The sequence below is a fragment of the Lynx rufus genome, unplaced genomic scaffold (assembly GCF_022079265.1).
Source record: "Lynx rufus isolate CCGP_SWC_20201006 ecotype Redwood Valley unplaced genomic scaffold, mLynRuf1.p SCAF_11, whole genome shotgun sequence".
Lineage (NCBI taxonomy): Eukaryota > Metazoa > Chordata > Mammalia > Carnivora > Felidae > Lynx > Lynx rufus.
In genome coordinates, this window is record NW_025814825.1 from 48606240 (window position 1) to 48627183 (window position 20944).

Here is a 20944-nt window from a genome sequence, read left to right on the forward strand (position 1 = left end):
GCCCTCATGAAACAGAGAAGGCAGGCATGGTCCCCTAACTTAGGTCAAGGAAACAAATCTCTGAGCAGATGAGTGTCACACAGTGTGAGAGTGGCAGGGCGTACTGGCAAGCCAGGTCTCCGTGGGCCAGGCCTGGGCTCTTTCCAGGATGGAGAAGAGAGGAGACCCCTGGGCTTGCTAAAGGGCACTTGGCAGCCAGAGGCTCCAGACAGGATGTTCGAAAAGGCTACATTCCAAGGTGGCTTGGATTCCAGTCATGCCCTGGGCCCTAGTTAAAATGAGAGGACAGGTGTTCACTGCTTAGAATAACCCAACAGGGGCTGAGTAAAGGGCAGGGGTATCACTATCATTTGACTTTCAACAAGTCCCCAACTTCCCAAGCCTCTCTGGGCCTCCAGTCTCCTTGGCTGTAAAACGTGGTGGGGGAGGAGCACACGCAGAGTAGTGTTTCCCAGAGTTCTCCTACCACCTACACAGCTCTTACACCGGCTGCCAGCCCTCTAGACCTTTACTTACTTCTTTTCTTTAGACCATCTTTATTTAAAAAATGTTTTTTTAAATGTTTATTTATTTTGAGAGAGAGAGAGAGAGAGAGAGAAAGCACAAGCAGAGGAGGGGCAGAGAAAGAGGGAGACACAGAATCTGAAGCAGGCTCCAGGCTCTGAGCTGTCATGGGGCTCAAACTCACGAACGGCAAGATCATGACCTGAGCCAAAGTTGGACACTCAACCGACTGAGCCACCCAGGAGGCGCCCCTCTTTAGACCATCTTCAAATCAACTTAGTTTGTTAAATTCTGTCTTAAGAAACAATTTTTATATCATCATGGTCTCAAATACTAGAAATATTTTTTCTAGTATATGCTGAATTGCTTTTAAAACAGAGAATATTTAAATAAACCTAAGTATTAGTATATACCACCTAAAATCTACTCTCATGCCACACTCTGGACAACACAGGACTCAATGAGTTCTAAGGGCCCTCAGACTCTCAACATGGCTCTAGCCCAAAGGGCTCATCTAGGGAGAGGACATCTCTGATCTGACAATCAGTCCCCGAGATCTTCCAAAACAACCTCTGTTTCAAAGACAAAGCTGCATGATGCCAGAACTGGGAAGGGGCTGGCAGCTGGAATGTGGCCGACTTTGGATGGGCCTCAGCAGGGCTACCAACCTTGGGGATGGTCTCGCTTACGGCGTAGCTGGCCTTGTCGCTGACCCACACCTTCTCCCTTGGGGAGAGATTGGCACACAGAGCCTTGAGCTCGCCCAGGATGGACTTGTAGGGAAGCACCTGGATTCTGTATTCGGCTTCTAGGCCCAAGTCAAAAAGCAGATGCTCCTTCACATTGGGGGCATCTATGCGGTCACCATCAATGAAGAGCCTGCAGAGGGGCCAGGGGTGAGGCGACAGAAAAAGGAGGACACGTGAGTGAGGGGGGGGGAAGCACACATCCACACATAACACAACAGGCTCCACCTTCTAGCAACCAAAACCAAGCAGTTCCCCTTCCTCCCCATTCCTTTCTCAAATCCTGCTCCCCAAACTGTGTCCCTATCCCCGTGTATGTTATCACCATCCACTCCATTCCCCCAGCCAGGACGTGGACACTGTCCCATCCCTCCACTAAGATCTTTGGGCCTACAGTGTAAATCCTGATCAAATCTGTCCAGCTTTGACCGTGGCCTTGCCTAGTCACCAGCCAGGTTCAGGCTGCCCCCATCTCTCTGCTGGATTATCACCAGAGCCTCCTAACTGGTCTCTGCATCCAGTCTTGCCCCAGCCAGCACAGTTTTCCCAACCATAGTATTCTTTATGATTTACAAACCTGATCATGTGAAAAAAGTCATTCAATAGCTCCCCAGTGTCCTCAGGATAAAGGTCCGAGCTCCTGGACACCGCTCACGGGCCTTCCTTTATGTGGCCCCTGCTCACCTTCCGGCCTCACACTCTATGTTCCCACCACACTGAACCACTCCAGGCCCTCCTCAGGCAGCGTGCTCTCTCCTGCCCAGAGCCACTGAAAACGTCATGCCCTCTGCTTAGACCACCATTCTCTTCACTCCCCGCTCACCTAGCCAACGCACATGCGCCCTCGATCTCTGCTTCGATATTACTTTCCCCAAGAGTCTCCTCTGATGCCCAAGTTTAGGTCAGGCCCCTCCTGTAACATCCATACCCATCCCACTGACAAGTCAGTGCCCACTTACATGCCCTGAAGCCCCTGAAGAGACATTCATCCCCCAGCTCCAGCCCAGCACCCTGTCTCATTCACCCTAGCACCCAATAGAGACCCTATCAACTTAATAAATGTTATCTGAATAAAGAGCCATCCAAATAAAAGAACAACTGCAGGAAGGCCACAAGCAATGCTTTAATACATAAAGTTTGACGGGGGGGGGGGGGGGGGGGGGCTTCCGGTGTCATTTCTGACCTTCCAAATGCCTGGGTTTATTTGAACTATGGACCCAGGACTGTATAACTGAGACCTGTACATCCCTTTGCACTGGCTGCTACAAAATTTAGAATCAAGTGTGTGGCCTGACCAAGACTTTGCAGCAGGAATTTTGTGAAATAGCTTCATTCTGGTTTTGTTCTGATGTCCTGCCTGGTTTGTTTGGTTTTTTTCCTATCTTCTAGTACTAGAGAGACTTTCATAGATTTCAAGGTATTTGGGAGATTAAGAGAGAGGCAGGATGTAAAAAAAATACCTGCTGCTAAGGAAGACAAGAAGGGAAAGGAAAGAGGAGCGGGAAAGGGAGAAAGCAGAAGAAAAGCAGTGCATCAGCGGGACGTCAGGTAGTGACGGGGTCGACCAGCAAGGGGAGACGGGGAATCTGAGGAGCTGTGAGGAAGGAAGGACTTTCCAGTGTGGCCCAACACTCACATGATCATCTCCAATCCTATGATTGCATAGGAGAAAAACACCGGATTGTGCTCCACATCTGATCCTCGGAGATTGAACAGCCCTTAAAAAAAATAAATAAAAGCCCCGTCACTTGCCTGACTTGAGATTACAAGAGAGAGCCTGTAGGGGGAGGGAAACGCTTCAACATCCATGGAAGGCTTCCATGGAAGGATTCCGTGGCATCTCTCAGAAAAGCCGGAAACCCCACTTCCTGGTTCCACTTGGAGCTGCAGTCGCTCATGCCCGCCAAATGATGGCACCAAAACTGTTTCTTATGCTACCATATTGCTGTCCCGGGAACAGAATGGAAGTTAGTCAAAAAACAGGAGGATTACCCTCCAAAGAGTTGAAATTGTCCCCCTGGTGGTGACCTGCCAGACCCGGCCTTGCTGCAGCAAACTGGCATTCCCAAGTAAAGGGAAAGGAGCCAAGCACTCTCTCCCTTCTGAAGCAAACAACGTCCTGGGGTAGAAAGACTGAGACCCACCCAGGATGGTGAGGGAGCCCAACAAGGCCCTCCGGCTAAGAGTCAAGGAGCCCCGAGGAGGCGGAGCTTCCCAGCAGAGGAACAAAAGCAGGGAGTGAGTGGTGGTGGCTTTTAAGCCCAAGAATGAAGCCCATATCGGAGCCCACCCAAGGGTCAGCTATGATACCGAACTGGAGTGGAGGCCCCACCTACAGCCAGTGTTAAAGGTGTTTGGGGAGATCACTGTATGTTTAAAGTCTGGGGAGATCATTGTATGTTTAAAAAACTAAAGTGGCCAGCAGAGAGAATAGCTAGGGTCTCAAAGCTTCCAGATGCCTAATGCTTGCTCTCCTGAAGAATACAGTACTTAAAAACTCCTAGTGAGAAAAGCTCTCCGTCTATTTTAAAATAATGGCTTCTCACAACAAAGCAATGAAGCTTTACCTATCAGACGAGCAGTTTAAAAATGACAGTACCAGAGCACCTGGGTGACTCAGTCGGTTAAGTGTCTGCCTGACTTCGGCTCAGGTCATGATCTCACAGTTTCTGAGTTCGAGCCCTGCTTCAGGCTCTCTGCTGTCAGCACAGAGCCTGCTTCAGATCCTCTGTCCCCCTCTACCTCTCTGCCCCTTTGCTGCTCTCTCTCTCTCTCTCTCTCCCTCTCAAAAAATAAATAAACATTACAAAAAATTTTTTGATAAAATTTAAAAAAATAAAAATGCCACTACTTGGGACTGGGAAGGGTGTGGCAAGACAGGCATATTCCTATCCACTGTAAACAATTCTAGCAGGTAAATGGCAAGATGGGTCCAAAGGCCTACCACGTGCACACCCTCTAACCCATAATACCACCCCTGAAAGCAACCAGAAATAGAAGAAAATCATCAGAAACCAAGACACAGATTTTGATGCACTAAGATTTTGATGGCGGCATCATAATAAAATCATGAGAAAATCAAAAATAACCTAAGGTCATCCTTAAGGGAATGGGTAAAGTAAATTATGGTATAACCAACCATATGATGGGATATTTATATTTACTTAAGTTACGATTATATATGCTTAAAGTATGCTGATACTTTGGAAAAAATCAAGCTTCAAAATTATATACGCACCAAATATTAACAGTGATGATCTCTGGGTAACAAAATTATAGGTGCTTTTTTTTCTTTTTCTTTTTACTTCCTCTACATTTTCCAGGTTTTCCACAATGGGAATGTGTTTTCTTAAAACCAAAGGGAGAAATTAATTTTATGTATGTTATTTTCCCTGATGTCAAGGTTATTAATTAATTAAGGATATAAGTCACTGACACATGTCAAGTATCACTGGTATCTGACAAAGTTTTGGGGCTGGGGACTGGAGACATAGGACACTGTGTAGTAGGGTCTCTTCCTCTAATGAGAAAATTAAAAAATGAGGTAGTGCCTCTTCTCAGTCACCCTGGGTCAAACCCAGTCAGAAAAGGAAGATGGAACAGGAAGATTCACCAAGATTCCTTCAGGTTCTAGAGGATGACAGGTACTAAACAATTGCATGCAGGTTGTTTAAGATCTAAAGATTCAGAAACTGCTATTGTATCAAAAAAGCTGGTGAAAAATATTTATAGTTCCTGAGTTTTCTGAGGTACAAATATTTCTAGAACATGGGGCGCCTGGGTGGCTCAGTCAATTAAGTATCCAACTCTTTTATTTGTATTTTTTTTACGTTTATTTATTTTTGAGAGAGACAGAGACAGAGACAGAGAGAAACAGAACACGAGTAGGGGAGGGGCAGAGAGAGACACAGAATCTGAAGCAGGCTCCAGGCTCCGAGCTGTCAGCACAGAGCCCGACTCAGGGCTCGAACTCACAAACCACAGGGTCATGACCTGAGCTAAAGTCAACACTTAACCAACTGAGCCACCCAGGTGCCCCATAAGCTTCCAACTCTTGATCTTGGCTCAGGTCATGTTCTCATGGTTCATGAGTTCAAGCCCCATATCAGGCTGTGCGCTGACAGTGTGGAGCCTGCTTGGGATTCTATCCCTCTCTCTCTGCCCTTCCCTTGCTTGCTCTCTCTCTCTCTCTTTCTAAATAAGTAAATAAAAACAAAAATTTTTTAAAAAGAGAAATATTTCTAGAACATTCTCACTGTGAAGAACACAGTGGCCTACAGAAAAAGTACAGAGAAAAAAATATCTCCTATGGAGCCACTTCTACAGCTATAAAGACACATGAATATTGACAGACACACAAATACTGACAGACATTAAGTGTTAGGAAGGAATGTCCTTCCTCAGAGGTGTCCCAGTCCTGAAGAGACTGCTCAGAGGTGGACATCCACCATAGATTTAACATCAGCCCCTGGCTGTAATACCACTTTGGGCAAAGCTACATTCCCCTCTCCCATCCTCTATAATTCTTTCTCCATCCTACTTGGTGCATCATATACCCATTTGGTGACATAAGTCTTTTGTTTATTCCCTGGCCACTCAGAAAGCTGATCTGCACAAACACACAGATTCCCAGAGAACCAAGGGAGAGACCGGGTAACATGCCCAAACAGTAAAGCCAGAGCACTCACACGCAATCTCATCCAGGGCAGTGACCACAAACCACACGACGTTCCTCTCGGCCATTTTCAACCGAAGGTCTGCAACCTTGTCCTTCCAGGAGACGCCTGCAAGAAACAAACATGCTTGCGGCTCTGGCCCTGGTTCCAGGGACCCACGGGAGCCAACTGAAAGAACCCATCCCAAACATTCTGAGCCAGCACCACCTGTTATAGGGAGCATGATGGTTGAGCAAACAGGAGGCCTGGATTTAAGCCTCTGTCCAAACCTGTTGACTTTCAAGAGCCCTGACTGCCTCACTGACAAAATTAATACATTTGTTCATCCAACAAATGTCTATGAAGCACCTAGACTTCCCAGGCATAGATATCTGCCAGGCATTGTGCTGGTCACCATGGCTACAGCTCTGAGTTATACCCAGTCCCTGCCCTCAGGGGGCTTACAACCTAGATGGGAAGGCAAATAATTAAACCAGCAACAGTTACACTTCCGTGTAAGAACTGGCACAACAGCAGAGGCACAGGGAGCTACGAGAACATACTGCCCAGGAGGGAAAACTCACCCAGTCTTACAGGCCGGGGGAATACCACCCACTTTACGTTCTTGGAGCCGAGAGACTCGCCCTTTGGTGCTAAGACCTAGGTACTCCCTGCAATCTGACTCACTGGGACCACTACTTCTAAATCACACTTGCCCTGTCATAGCCAGGGCCTCCCCATGGCTCTCCAGATGGAATGGTAGCCCTGGGGAAGCTCACCCCATCACCACCACGACCACCACCATCCCCACTACGAAACGGTACTTTCAACTCCGGTTACAGCCACCTGGGAACAGGACAACCCTCTGTCTTATTCACCCAGCACCTGGCACAGTGTCTTGCACATAGTAGGTACTTGTGTTTGTTGAACACAAGTCTTACCCTCAATGTCTGCTCTCCCCTCTCCTACAAGTAATAGGTCAGCGCCTCTGATTCAGCTTCTAAAAAACTCAAAACATGCGAATGGAAAATGTCTAGCTGACCCTGGGCCACTCCCTGGACCTATCCCCCTGAATCTGAGCTACCCTCCGGTGAGGGCATCACAAGGAGAGCAAGCTGGGGGCTGCCCCCACAACCAACACCGCTTTGAAGATCAGCTCGGGAATGCTGTTTAAAACTTGGCAAGAGTCTGGGCTGTAATGCTTTCTTCCCAGGACCCCTCTGGGCAATCTGCCTACATTCCAGACATCCCCCATCCACCTCTACTCTGCTGTTTCTACCACACAACTCCCTCCCCTTCAGCCCCACCTCCCTGGCCTCTCTCTGTATCCCTCACTCATAAATCCACACTTTCAGCTCCCACAAATGGTTCGCAGAACTTGCTCCACACCGACCACTATCATACAGGCCTAAGAAACCCATGCCCCAAAGCCACTAAAGCAGAAGGTACGAGATGGGGGGGGGGGCGGGGCGCTAAGGAGGTAAATCTACAAACGCGGGCAAAAGAAAAAGAAATGGAAGCTAGAAACCCCTCGGCCTGTTTCCAATATCAGACACGTGAGAGAGGCAGTGAGCAACAGCGTAGTAAAAAAGCCATCTTAGCAGCAGCCAAAGGTCTGCCCAGAAGAGCAGGGCAAGAATAAATTATGCAAAGTAGGTGGTAAGTAGGTGCCAACCCTGGAAACAAATAAAGCTCCTGCCTTCATGAAATACCCCACCAGTGCCAGTGCCAGCATGGGGCAGAATCCTCCCGTGAGCTCAAGCTCAACTCTGATTCAGGACAGCGATGAAGACAAAGGTGACAGGTGGAAGGGACGATGGCTGGGGGCCCTGCTGCATGCAGCACAGTTCTGACCTGTGTAATCGAGGCCCAGGGTGAGGAGGGGCTTGCACGGGCGCTCAGGACGGTCTGTCCAGATTTTGTCCACAAGGTTCTCCTTGACAGGAATGAGGTGGTGGCCTGCACTTCTCAGAACCTTGGCCATCTTCTTCCAGTAATCTGGGGAGAAATACACGTGGCCCAGCCATGCATGAACTGAATGCCATCTCGGCCAAGGCAGGCAGCAGAGCCTTGAGAGCCCAGCGCCTTCTGAAAGGCGATCCTCCCATGGCCTAGCGCTGAGTGCGTAGGACGCAGAACTGCAAAGAGGTGATCTTCACCACCAACTGCCTTCCCCTGCCTCTCTGCCAGAACTCCTCTCCTCACCTTGATCTTTACCATGACGTCAAGTCACGCCGAGCCCCCAGAGGATCCACGTCCCACAAACAAAGAAGGACAATGGAGAGGCATCTAGAACCCACTTCCTCACCCAAGCTGGAAGGACCCCAGCTCACTCACCAGTAGGAATGATCAGTGGGTCCACACCAACCCTGGATCCTTCAGGAAGTACACTCACCAGCCAGTCTTCCTGAGTTGGTGTGTCCTTCAGACCTACAGAGGGAAGAACAGAGAAGAAACAATTCCCAGTGGAACCAAGCTCACGGTCCTACCCAGAAGGAAGCAATTCACCAACATCATGATAACAGGGCCTTTATTAAGCACCTTCTCTAAGGTAGATTGGTGGCACTTGAAAAAATCTGAACTTCCCTTAATCTTGGAAGGCTGCAAGAAGTATAAGATGGTGTGTTTTTCTTTTCTTTTTTTTTTTTTTTGAGAGAGACAGAGAGAGAGAGAGAGAGAGAGAGAGGAGGGAATGCACAAGCAGGGGAGGGGCAGACAGGGAGAACGAGAGTCCCAAGCAGGGTCTGTGCTGTTGGCGCAGAGCCCAATGCGGGGCTCGATCTCATGAACTGCAAAATCGTGACCTGAGCCGAAATCAAGACTCAGACGCTTAACTGAGTCACCCAGGTGCCCCTTAACACCCAGGTGTGTTAAGACGGAAGCATACGATAAGAGTAAGAAGACAACAAAAAGAAAAGGCAAGATTTTCATTCGACTCCTGGTAAAAACAGCACCCCGGGAATCACTGCAACATAGGTACACGTGTCACTGCAAACAACATCTTCTCCGCCATCAGTCACTTTACCACCAGTGGTCACTTGAAGAGCACTTGGGTGGTGACTGGTGAAGGCTGGGAGCTGGGGGCCTCCCTCACATCCCACAACAGGTAAGAGAAACACACGCCATGGTACTCTCCCCTCACTGGAAGGCAGGGTGGCAGAGAGAAGGCTCCCGCCCCTCAACCAGGCCTGACTGGAGGGCTGAACACAAGCCTTTGCAGCAAAGAAATCTTTCCAAAGATTAAGACAGGAACACACAGGTACCTGTCACCATCATCTTTACAATGGCTCCCTGGCTTTCCAACTCCCGAGAGCAAACAGCCCTTCCCGTTTCTTCCGAGCGATTCGTCATAGGACACCAAACAAGCTCCAAGAAAGGAACTGAAGTTATTTTTGATATTCCAGTTTTTCTTTAATCCAAGCCAATACCTTCTATGTTTGGATGCGTCCTTCTTAACTGATGAGATTTTTACTAAAAACTTAACAGCTTGGTGAAATACATGTATATTTAGAGTGAAAGTTCATATATTCTAAACCAGTACTTATCTTCACTATTTTTCCTACGGACTGCTGATAACCACATAACCACAGAGGGGAAGTTCAAAGATTTATAAAGAAATGAGCTCACGAACTTCAATTCCAAAAACTGCCTAAAAGCTGGCACTGAGCTGTTATTTTGCTATTTGATTCTTGGCTATTTTTTTCCCAAACCGCTAAAAAGCCACTTACTAACGAAGTTTCTTTTAATGCCCCTCGTATGACTTTTATAGGATGAAGTCATGCTATTTCCTAGCAGACAGATATCTGGCAAAACCCCAGGGATGAATCACTCCCCAACCAAACCCACCAGAATTTCCCTATGCAGGAGAAATGCCTGAGGAAAGAGGGGCTCAGGCAAACTAGAGACAGACTTGGAAAGAAGGAAGATTCATTCCCCGGGGAAACCAAATACCTACTTGAAGGAATGAGCAGAATTCGCTCCTCTGACACTCTGCCCCCCCGCAAAGTGCTAACAGACCTGACAGCTGGAGATGTGGGCTCCAAGGAGAGATGCCCATACCCCAGGGGTACACTGACTGATCCACCAGGGCGCAAACAGAAAATTTTAGGAGGTCTATTTGTATTCATTTTTTCTAAAAAACAAAGAAATTAATTTTTGTTCACATTTGAAATGCAGATGGACAGCAGCACGTATATCTAGAAACATAAACAAGTATACATATATGTTGAGGGTGCATGAGCCATTAACGGAGGCATGCAATCAGCAAGTTTAAAGTCACTAGCCTGTTCATTTATAACAGCCCCACAGCCCCGAATGCATGCTTGTGTGTGTGTATGTGCATGTAAATGTGAGAGAAAGAGGGTTTTCTGGTGCCACTTTGGTGTCCCCCAAATTCACATGTTGAAGCCCCAACCTCAATGTGACTGTATCTGGACAGAAGGATTTTAGGAGGTAATTAAGATTAAATGAAGTCAAAAAGGTGGAATTCTAATCTGATAGGATTGGTGGCCCTTTAAAAAGAAGAAAAGAGATCTATCTCTCTGCCGTGTGAGGACACAGAGAGAAGGCAGCCGTCTGCAAATCAGGAGGAGGGCTGACACCAGAACCTGACTATACTGACACCCTGATCTTAGACTTCCAGCCTTCGGAACTGAGAAAACAAACTTGTGCTGTTTAGGCCACCTCGTCTCTGGTATTTTTTTATGGCAGCCAAAGCCGACTAAGATACCCTCAAAAAGGTCCATGACCTCATAAAACCCTAGGGTCCCTTCCCAAAGCTGGCCAACTGAAGTTGGGCTGGCCATGTCTCTACACACCCATCTTCATGAGCGTCCAGTTGCTGTCCATCTGCTTGGCAGCCTGGAGAAAGTAACGTCCGTCGGTCCACATGGCCGCATGCTCTTCCGTAATGATGGCTGTGCCTGCAGCAGGGGAGTAAACAAACAAAAGAGAAACGTTTCTGACAACCACGCAGAAGCTGCACACGGTGGTGGCAGGCAGGCAAGCACAGTGAGCCCTGGGGCCCAGCCTCCCACCACCCCTCACTCCAGCGGCGCAGATGGGCCTTTGACTCCAGAGAAAGCTCCAGGCAAAAGAACACAAAGCCACTGAGAACAAGCTGTGGGCCAAGCTCTGAAGGCTGCCTGAGGCCTGGTCCCTGCACAGTACCCCATTTGCACAGCTCGAGTCAAGGCCAACAGAACAGAGGACTGTGCACCTATGGTCAAAATGGCCTCATAATCAACAACACGGAGGTGAAAACGATTCCAGCACAGTGATCTGCTCTACTCCAGAGGAATGGTCTCACCTTTTCTGAGAAACCCACTGGACTCTACATATTCATGGTGACTCACTGGTCACCAGCAGGGGTTGACAGCTCCCACCCCTACCTGCCCTCAGTTCCTACAGGCCTGGCAGAACTCCAGGCTTTCAGCAGAGGTGCCAGCCAAAAGCAATCCTAAGGGGCTAACCAACACAAGCACATACACAAAAGGAAGTGGTTCTTGCCGAGTCTAACTAGCCTAATGATGGGAGTCTGAAGGGGGAAAAATCACCCTACAACTCAAGGACAGGGCAGTTTTGGAAAAGTTAGGGCAGGGCACCAATGTAGCTCAATGTTCACCTTTATTATTTAAGTTTTTTAATGTTTATTTATTTTTGAGAGGGAGAGAGAGCCTAAGTGGGGGAGGGCCAGAGAGAGAGGCAGACACAGAATCCCAAGCAGGCTCCAGGCTCTGAGCTGTCAGCACAGAGCCTGACACGGGGCACAAACCCATGAACCGTGAGATAACGACCTGAGCCGAAGTTGGACACTTAACCGACTGAGCCACCCAGGTGTCCCCACCTTTATTATTTACACTGAAAGTGAAATTACCCAGAAGCCAAGCAAGCACTTGGAGAATTACACAGGACCAGCAAGCTAAGGTGAGGGTTCTGGGGTACAGTTAGTAACCATTACTTATAGAGTGCCGTTGACACAGGTATCTTCAGTTTAATTAATACGGTTTTCTGTACATATATTATTTTCAATGAAAAGTTCAAAAACATTTTTTAAATGAAAATTATTTAAAACTGTAATAGCAAATAAATAAATAAATACAATAAAACTTTAATAGCAAAAGCATAGAGAAAAGGGCCACTAAAAGCTGACCTTAGGGAACTGGGGGATGCTGGGAATTCACACCTTTCTGCAGAGGTTCAAGGGCGAGTGTCCGGCTTGCATTCTCTTTTGGGTCCTATCACAGGCTGAAGCCTGGCCCCGTTATTTTTGGAAGGGAACAAAAGTACAGAAAGAACAGACAGAGCAGTTAGCAACTCACCCGCAGAGCCATCAAATCCAGAGACGAAGGCCCGCCGACAGTCACACGGAGCAATGTACTCACTCTGGAAAACAAAAGGGAGGGCGAACTGGACCTCAACCAGTCACGTGCCAACTGCTCTCCACGTGCTCAGCTATGTGCGAGGCCCCGCAGGGACACGAAGGCTGGCGGACCTTCAAGGAACAGTCTAGCTAAAAAGTCAAACTGAACATGAAAAAAATTAGCACACAATCCAGAAGACCCCAATTAATTAATTAATTCAGCTAAAAGAGCTGCTCCTGCCAGCCTCTATTTCTTCTTCTGCAGAACAAAGAGAGTCAGGATGAAACAGATCAAAACTGCTCTTTGCTCACTGAGATCTTGAAAAACAAACCAGTAGCCTTCTCCCTTCCTTGCCACTGGCATTTAGGCATCTGTTATTTTTCTGAAAAGAAAGGCTGAATTTCTGTTTTAGGCGCCAATAGTTCTCTCACTTAGATCTCTTTGGCATTGGCTTGTTTCTGAACTTCCTGAAGTGTGTGTTCTTCTCCAAGGTAGCAGCCCCAATCGCTCCCACGCAGACCCTGTCCCTTCCTGTTGGGGAATAAATGGAAACGCTTCCTCATATCCAGGAGGCTTCAGCAAAAGAAAACGTCATGTCCCAAACCAGGTCTTGCCCATCCCCCTGCCTCTAAGCGGAAGGGGTTAGAGACTGCGGAACACAGAAGGTTCTCATTCCTGTGCAGAGGGCACAGGGCCGTGGCATGCCACTTCTGGTGACAGCCCATGACACACAGAGAACGAAGGAATCTCCCCAAGGTCACGCAAGTAGCAGAGGCAGGATTTGAACTTGGGCTCTGAAGCGCCAGGCCATGCTGCTCCCACAGGACACATTCTCCCTCTCCAGGATATAGCGAAGTGTGAAGACAGACTCTCTAAGCAACTTGCCCACTCACAGGTCAACAGCACGGCCCGGATCTGGCACGCGCACCTCCACAGCTGCTGCTCCTTCTACCGTTAGCGGGTTTCTCCCGAGCTAAAGGACCCGGCAGGGCTCAGAATGCTGAGGATGGAGAACGGGGCTGCCGGACCAAGGCGTTTTTAGGTCAACACGATGAAGGGGTGAGAAGCCGTCGATGTTCTGCTCCTGCCCCTTTCACCAGGGCAGCTGCAGTCACAGCCTCAAACCAGGCACAGACACACTACCCACGGAGATGCCGGAGGGCCAGTGCAGAGAGCTGTGACAGGTCTAGGTCACACCTGGCCTCCAGCAGGCCCAGCTCTCTGCAACAAGTCTCACTGCGTCTCTCAGGCTCAGTTGTTCATTTCTAAAACAGGTCCCTTCACACCGCTGAAAGCAACACCAGGCACATGTTTTATCCCCAAACCATAGAGGAACATTTAACAGGCAGCACGACGAATGCAGAAGGAAACGGCCGCCAGCAGCATTTATGAACTGGAGACTTCTCATTTGATTATAAACCCAGCAATCACTGGGTGCAAAACTAAAGAGAAGTAAAGCAAAAACGGAGGGTAGGGAGGAGTTCCCACCCTTTTCCTAGGATTGCTGTGAGGAACAGTAAGTTAATGTTTAAAACAGAAAACTCACCAGAAACCTGAGAGTGCTGCATATATGCAATGGAACAGATAGTATCAGTTTCTTCCTAAATGCTGAAAAAGCATCCAAGAGGCCCGGAAAACTAAGTAAACAAAAATAACTCTTATACTAAAAATCACAGTACACAATGGAGAAGACACAGGAGATGCTCCTGATGGATGAGGAGGGTCCCCTGCTTGAGGCTCATCCACCTGTGACACACAGTGAGATTGCCAGCAAAGGGCTGGCAGAGAAGGTATTGCTCATCTCGGCCCGGCGAGTCTCCACTCAGGGATCAGCTCTCGAGGAATGTCCCACCCCTACTGGGGCAAGCGCGAGAGGAGGGACAGGGCCTCTCAAAGCAGCTGCCCATTGGCAAAGGCAGGAGGCAGGTTTCTCCAAAAGGAGGTGGAATTAACGGCAGGTGGACATGTTTGGTTTGGGATCAAGACGAGGTCTGGGCAAAAATGTCTAGACATGACCTAAGTAGTCAACATGCCAGAAAGCCGTCACTGACCAAAGCTGTCACCTCCACACCAACAGGCTAGGCAGAGAGGCCAGACAAGCACTGGGCCTGGGCCTCCCACTCTTCCCCCAGCAATGAAGCTGGCAAAACCCAAGAACACTCTCCCCAGAGAACAGCAAAAGGTCTAAAACAAGCCAAAGCCTTAGCATACGGGGGAAAAGGCACAAGGAAGCAGAGTTATCGGCTTTCTCTCCAAAACCACCGTTTCTCTCCACCTGAGACCAGCATTCAATCTAAGCCTCCACCATCTCCCCGTGGACCACGAACCCTACAATCCATTCTTCACACACACAGAGTGAGCTTTCCAAAATGTCTGTATGCACCATGTTAGCACCCTGCTCAAAACTCACCATAGCTTCCCGTCATACTTAGGATAGAACCCAAACCCCAGCCCATCCCCAATGCACTGCTTGATCGGACCCTGCTGTCCTCTCAGAACTCCCCTCCACTCTCCCAGCCACCCGAGATGTTCAAGCCACCTCGCCTGCTTTCTGTATTTTGTACTTCCAAAGCTGATTCCTACTTCAGGGCCTTTGCACATGCTTTTCCTTGTGCCTATCAAAGTCCCTTTCTGATGGTGGCATGGCCAGCTCCTTCTCATCATTACACTGCAGATCAGATGTCACCTCCGCAGAGGGGCTTGCCTGGACTATCCAAAGTGGCCACCTGGCCTTTACCTCTCTGTATAGCACATTTTTCTAGATGCTTCTCTTCTTGAGCTTTTTTTATATCATTATGGTATTATCTTGCCCCAAAATACCAGTTGCATGAGATGGGGGTATTTGTCTTTGTTCATCACTGTCCCTGTCCCTATCATGGTATAGGTATAGGTAACCTATCATGGTATAGGTAACACACAGTAGTCCTTAACCAACATTTGCTGAATAAATGAACAAGCAGAAGGAAACATGAACCTTTGTCCTTCAACCTAGTTAAAACCTTAGCCACCTCTTTGAAGATGGAAGAAGGGACACAACCCAAGAAATGCAGGTAGCCTCTAGAAACTGGAAAAGGCAAGGAAATAAGATCTTCCTCTGGAGCCTCCAGAAAAAAAAACATAGCCCTACTGACCCACTGTAGACTCCAGACCTCCAAAACTGAAAGATAATAGATCTGTGTTATTGTAAGCCACTAAGTTTGTGGTAATTTGTTACAGCGGCAGCAGGAAACTAATACATTATCAAGACCAGAAGGGATCATTAACTGGGGTTTCAAACTCATTAAATGTGTTAGGGTACAGGCAAGTAAACTAAACAAGTAAAGTAGGATAAGGAAGTGACTCTTCCAGAGAGAGCAGCTCTTCTCAGCTCTGAATTCTGTTATGCCAGAATGCAGGCCGCATGTTGCCAACCCTCAGTAATTCAGGAGAGGCTAAATATATGTGTTCATGAGAGATCACCCAACTTTTAAGTGTTGACATCTAATTCAAACAATGTAAATAATACACAGCCAAATAAGGCACATCTGTAAACCAGAAAAGAAGAGGAAAAAAAAAAAAAAGCCTTAGCCATCTCTCAAAATCCAGCTCAAATATGCCCTCTTCCACAAAGTTTTCTGACCCACTCCACTCAGAGACCTCCCACATCAGAATTTTACAGAAGCATCCACACTGACATTTGTCCATGCCCTGCCTTGGGTGATAACAGATACTAATAGCTACATTTACTAAACCCCTACTATATTGCCAACAACTGTATTTCCATCTAGGACTTCATTTCCCATGCCCCCTTGCATCTAAGTGGGCTCACGTGAGTAGTTCTCATAAATGGAATGTGGGGTCGAGGTGGTGTCTGGGACAGGAGAGTAAAAACTGGGTGTGCCCTCTCCACACTCCTCCCCCTTCCACCAGCCGGAATGGTGGCATCAGAGGATGGAAAGAGCCTGGAGCTCCAAATTGCTCTCTTACTAGTGGAAGAAAGTCAGCCACCAACCAAGAACACCCATTCCAGACTGCTACATAAACAAGAGTTAAGGCTCCACAGTACCCGGCCACTGAAACGTTGAGATCTGTTACCATAGCTAGCATTACTCTAATTAATACAGTGGATAAAATCACTCTGTGATAAAAATCACTGTTCCACCCTAGGAGAGAGTCTGTTTAAGAAATACAAAACAGGAAGCCAACTCCAGGAAGAATGGGAGTAGGATAGAGTTTAGGAAAATCTGATTCAAGTCTTCCAGAAGGAAGAACCATAAAAATAGCCAAAAACTCAAGTTGGCACAGTCACCTCTGACAGAACATGACCCTTCGATTAAACTACCCCCAGGAACAGAATATAAAGCCTTACAGATGGGAAGGATAAAGAATTTGGATTTCTTAAAGGCAGAGCTGGCACAGCTCTGGCCCCAACCAATGATTCTCCTGACATGGGGCCAACGGCGCCCACAAATCCCAATGTTTGACTTAGATGGTACATGAAAGCATCCAGATTACCAGAAAGAATGGACAATTCCTCACCTCAAAAGTCTCCCTGGGCCCAAACTCATGATACCGCAACCCTTATTCTGGGTTTACAGAGAAAGAACCCCTCAGAGTTGCAGAGGACAGTGAGGACCAGACCCCTGGAGTGCCAGGTCCCTGTGTAATTACGCACTTGGGGTGCATTTTCTCTCTAGCACAGAACAGTGCGTGGGTGTGTGTATTTGTGTTTTGGAAAGTACACAAAGGACAGAATTCAAGATTTTCCTTCATTCTCCAACACCCTCCCTTCCCCACCCGTAGGAGAAATTCCATCAACTCTGAATCTAGCCTGAAATGAAACAATTCGGAACAAGAGCCACAGAGAACAGCAGCCTCTCTATTACCGAGAAGGCTGCTGCAGCAGGTCACACACAAAGCCGAGCCTTCCTTCTTGTCCTCACAGTCCTGGCAAGGCCCCAGAGTCCCACTTAGCAGTCACCCCAACTCTGCCCCACCTCTCCACAGGAACCGAGAAAGGGACTCGGGACTTCTCATTTGCTTCTCTGGACGGCATCACAAACCCTCTCAGGTTCCAACCTTCCCAAACCCCTCTGCCATCTGCCTGTCAGGTCCAAACTCAGTCTGTGTTCTACAGCTTCTCCTCCAATCCTTCCCCTCTTCTCTGCTCCTAAGGCCGGCATCACGTCCCACCCCTCTGTATCCTGACTCTGGGATCCTGCAATGGCCTCCCAATGGCTTCTCAGTCTCCAGTATCTCCCTTCTCCAATCCATACTAACCCCTGGTCCTTCTCTTGTTCAAAATCCCGCCATTCTCTTGTTCAAAATCCCTCAATGGGTCCCGACTTGTCTGACAGAAGCCTCAATTCCTGACTCTCAGTTACTCATCCAGGGAGAAGCCATCCAATTCTGATATTCCGGGACCATTAGCAGGAGATGAAGGGCTGATGAGAGCCTGTTACATCACCTGCCGTTTGGCCAACCTCACTGCCATTCCCAAAGTTTAGCAAGGAAGACAAGTTTATCAGGCCATTGGACCAGAAACAGCTTTATAATGACCAAAACCAAAAACCAAAAACCCAAACTGGCTGACGAACAGCACCCAGAACCAAGGTTATCAAGATAAACTTGGCCTGTCTTGGCTACAAGAATATCCCCTGCTATTAAACAGATAGATTATATTCTAACTCCAGGCAGAATAAAACAAACTGAAATACCAACAGTGCAAAGCTTGTCACACCCCTTACCCAGAAACTTTCAACTTTTAATTCAAACAACACTCATGGATCCAGTCTTTCATACACCTGAGGCCTCTCCCTGAGGTGAACTGTAAGGAGTCCTTTTTTTTTTTTTTTTTTTTTTCTTTTTTAAGCAGGCTTCACACCCAGTGCAGAGCCCAACGTGGGGCTTGAACTCTTGACCCTGAGATCAAGACCCGAGGTGAGAGCAAGAGTCAGACGCTTAACCAGCTGGACCACCCAGGCGCCCCAAACTGTTAGGAATCTTTAGCTGGGGCTCTATGACGGCCTGTGAGACTCTCTCAGAGGAGAGACCCAATTTCAGACAACAGTGCTAGGAGACTGTGATGGTTAATTTTATGAGCCACTTGACTTCAGACCATCTCCAGATAGCTAGCTGGTCAGACATTATTTCTGGCTGTGTCTGTAAGGTGGTTCCTGGAAGAGATAACATTTGGGTCAGTATGCAGCACCTGGGTAGCTCAGCTGGTTCAATGTCCGACTCTTGGTTTCGGCTCAGGTCATGATCTCACAGTTCATGACACTGAGCCCCACATCGGGCTCCAGGCTGAGAGCATGGAGCCTGCTTGGGATCCTCTCTCTCTCTCTCTCTCTCTCTCTCTCTCTCTCTCTCTCTTAAAATAAATAAACTTAAAAAAAAAATTTTGCATCGGTAGACGGACTAAAGATCATCCTACCAATGCAATCATCATCCAATCCACTGAGGGTCTGAAGAGATCAAAAGAGTAGAGGAAAGTGAAATTTGCTCCCTCGTTTGAGCGGAGGCATTCATCTTCTCCCGCCCTCGGACATCAGCATTCTTGATTCTCGGGCCTTTAACTCAGACAGGGACATACAGCACTGGGTAACCACAAGCTGGGGGAAGCAGAACGCCAGTGGTATGGTTCCAGCTCAAACCCAAAGGTCTGAGAACCAGGGGAACTACTGTGGGAGCCCTCCCTCATGATACGTCCCTCTACACACATGGACATCTCTATACAATTTTATTGGTTCTGTCTGGAGAAGCCAGACTGATCCAGGAACTCACAGAAGACCCCACACCAACTGCCATATAATGTGCTCCCACCGCAGGAACCAGCATCCTGCTCAATATGGAGATACAAAAGCAGCAACCAAATCAGTCCAGGGCAACTGCCTGATGCTTGAGAGGCAGAAAATGAAAAATATCACTGGTACATCGGCACGGAATCCATGTGACATGAAGCCCAAGTCCAGAGGCTAAAGCCTGGGACTGACTGGAGACAGGGAAGACCCATCAGAGGAGCCTGGACAGGAGGGGAAAGAAAGGACCTCCTCAGGGACAAGGCTAGAGTCTGCCCTTCCTAAATGCTGGGGTGCCTGCTACCTGTATCTCCTACCAGGACTCATGCCCAGGTTGTGTGGGGCCAAACTACTTACTCTTCTAGCCCTTAGCCAACAGGAAACTTTGGTTCCCACGAAGGTGGTGAATCTTGTTAGTCCATTCTAGAGGACACAGGTGAAAGGAAGAATTGTCACCAACCCCCACCCTAAACTGCACCCACCTCCCCTCCCCCCACCAACGCCTACTAAATCTAACAGTAACATACCCGCCACCCTGGCTTCCTCACATGCCACCCCCGTTCCGACTAAATCTTCTACTTCTCCTATACTCACATCTCGCACTCTCTCGCCTCCCTCTTCATCCACTTGTGCAGGCAGAACCCTAGTCTTCAGTGGCTTCCTCTCTCGACACAAGGATCTCCCTTTCCCCTCACCTCTTCAATCCAGTTCTAACCCATCATGGCATGAAAAGTGTTGTTGTGGATCAATGGAGCAAGGAATTCCATGGAACACTGAGTCCCTTCCCCTACCCCTAAGACGACTGTGGGAAATCCATGGACATTTAATTTAAGTCTAGGAAATGCTGAATACTTCTTCCTCTCCTTAGAGTTGCACATTAAAGTGCAACTTTACAGTGCACATTAGCATTTGAAGGCCCCGAGAAGTCCTGCAGTTAAGAAACTGGTCAAGTGGGCAAAGGGCTCAAACAGACATTTCTCCAAAAGAGACATACAGAGGGCCAACAAACATATGAAAAGATGCTCAACATCACTAACCATCAGGAAAATGCAAATCAAAACCACAATGAAAAAAAAAATGCAATATTACCTCATATCTGTTAGGATTCCACTATAGGGGGAAAAAAAACAGAAAATAAGTGTTGGCAACCCTTGTGCACTGTTGGTGAAAATGTAAAATGGCATAGCCACCATGGAAAGCAGTATGGAGGCTCCTCAAAAAATGAGAATTACTGGGGCACCTGGCTTGCTCAGTCTGTAGAGCATGTCACCCTTGATCTTGGGGTCGTGACTTCAAGCCCCACATTGGGGTTAAGAAGTTAAGAGTTTACTTAAAAAAAAAATAAACTAGGGGCACCTGACTTCAGCTCAGGTCACTAACTCACGGATCGTGAGTTTGAGCCTTGTGTTGGGCTCTGTGCTGACAGGTCAGAGCCTGGAGCCTGCTTTGGATTCTGTCTGTCTGTCTCTCTCTCTCTCTCTCTCTGTCCCCACTCCCCCACTCATCCTCTCTCTCTCTCTCTCAAAAATAAATAAAGATTAAAAAAAGTATAAAAAACAAAAAATAAATAGAATTACTATATGATCCAGAGATCCCACTTCTGGGTATATATCCAAAAGAACTGAAACTGTATCCCAAAGAGACATTTACACACCCATGTTCCCTGCATTATTCACAGAAGCCAAGAACTGGATGCAACCGAAATGTTCATGAACAGATGAAAAGATTTTTTTCAAATGTGGCATATAAAAACAAAATGTGGTATAGACACCTGGGTGGCTAAATCAGTTAAGCGTCCAACTCTTGATCTTGGCTGAGGTCATGATCTCGCGGTTCCTAGGTTCGAACGCCACACTGGGCTTTGTGCAGACAGTGTCGAACCTGCTTGGGATTCTGTC

The 20944-nt window shown here is 47.8% G+C and overlaps 1 protein-coding gene across 1 annotated transcript in view; it reads right to left on the reverse strand.

Moving 5' to 3' along the window:
• Positions 1-20944, reverse strand: part of XPNPEP1 (X-prolyl aminopeptidase 1) — a 58715-nt gene that overhangs the window by 16846 nt on the left and 20925 nt on the right. Inside the window, exons 4-10 of the mRNA XM_047073414.1 lie at positions 12226-12289; positions 10723-10827; positions 8243-8335; positions 7760-7903; positions 5939-6034; positions 2887-2968; positions 1173-1383 (exon numbers count right to left, since the gene is read on the reverse strand). Of these exons, the coding sequence (XP_046929370.1) occupies positions 1173-1383; positions 2887-2968; positions 5939-6034; positions 7760-7903; positions 8243-8335; positions 10723-10827; positions 12226-12289 (795 nt within the window). The remainder of the gene's footprint in view (positions 1-1172; positions 1384-2886; positions 2969-5938; positions 6035-7759; positions 7904-8242; positions 8336-10722; positions 10828-12225; positions 12290-20944) is intronic.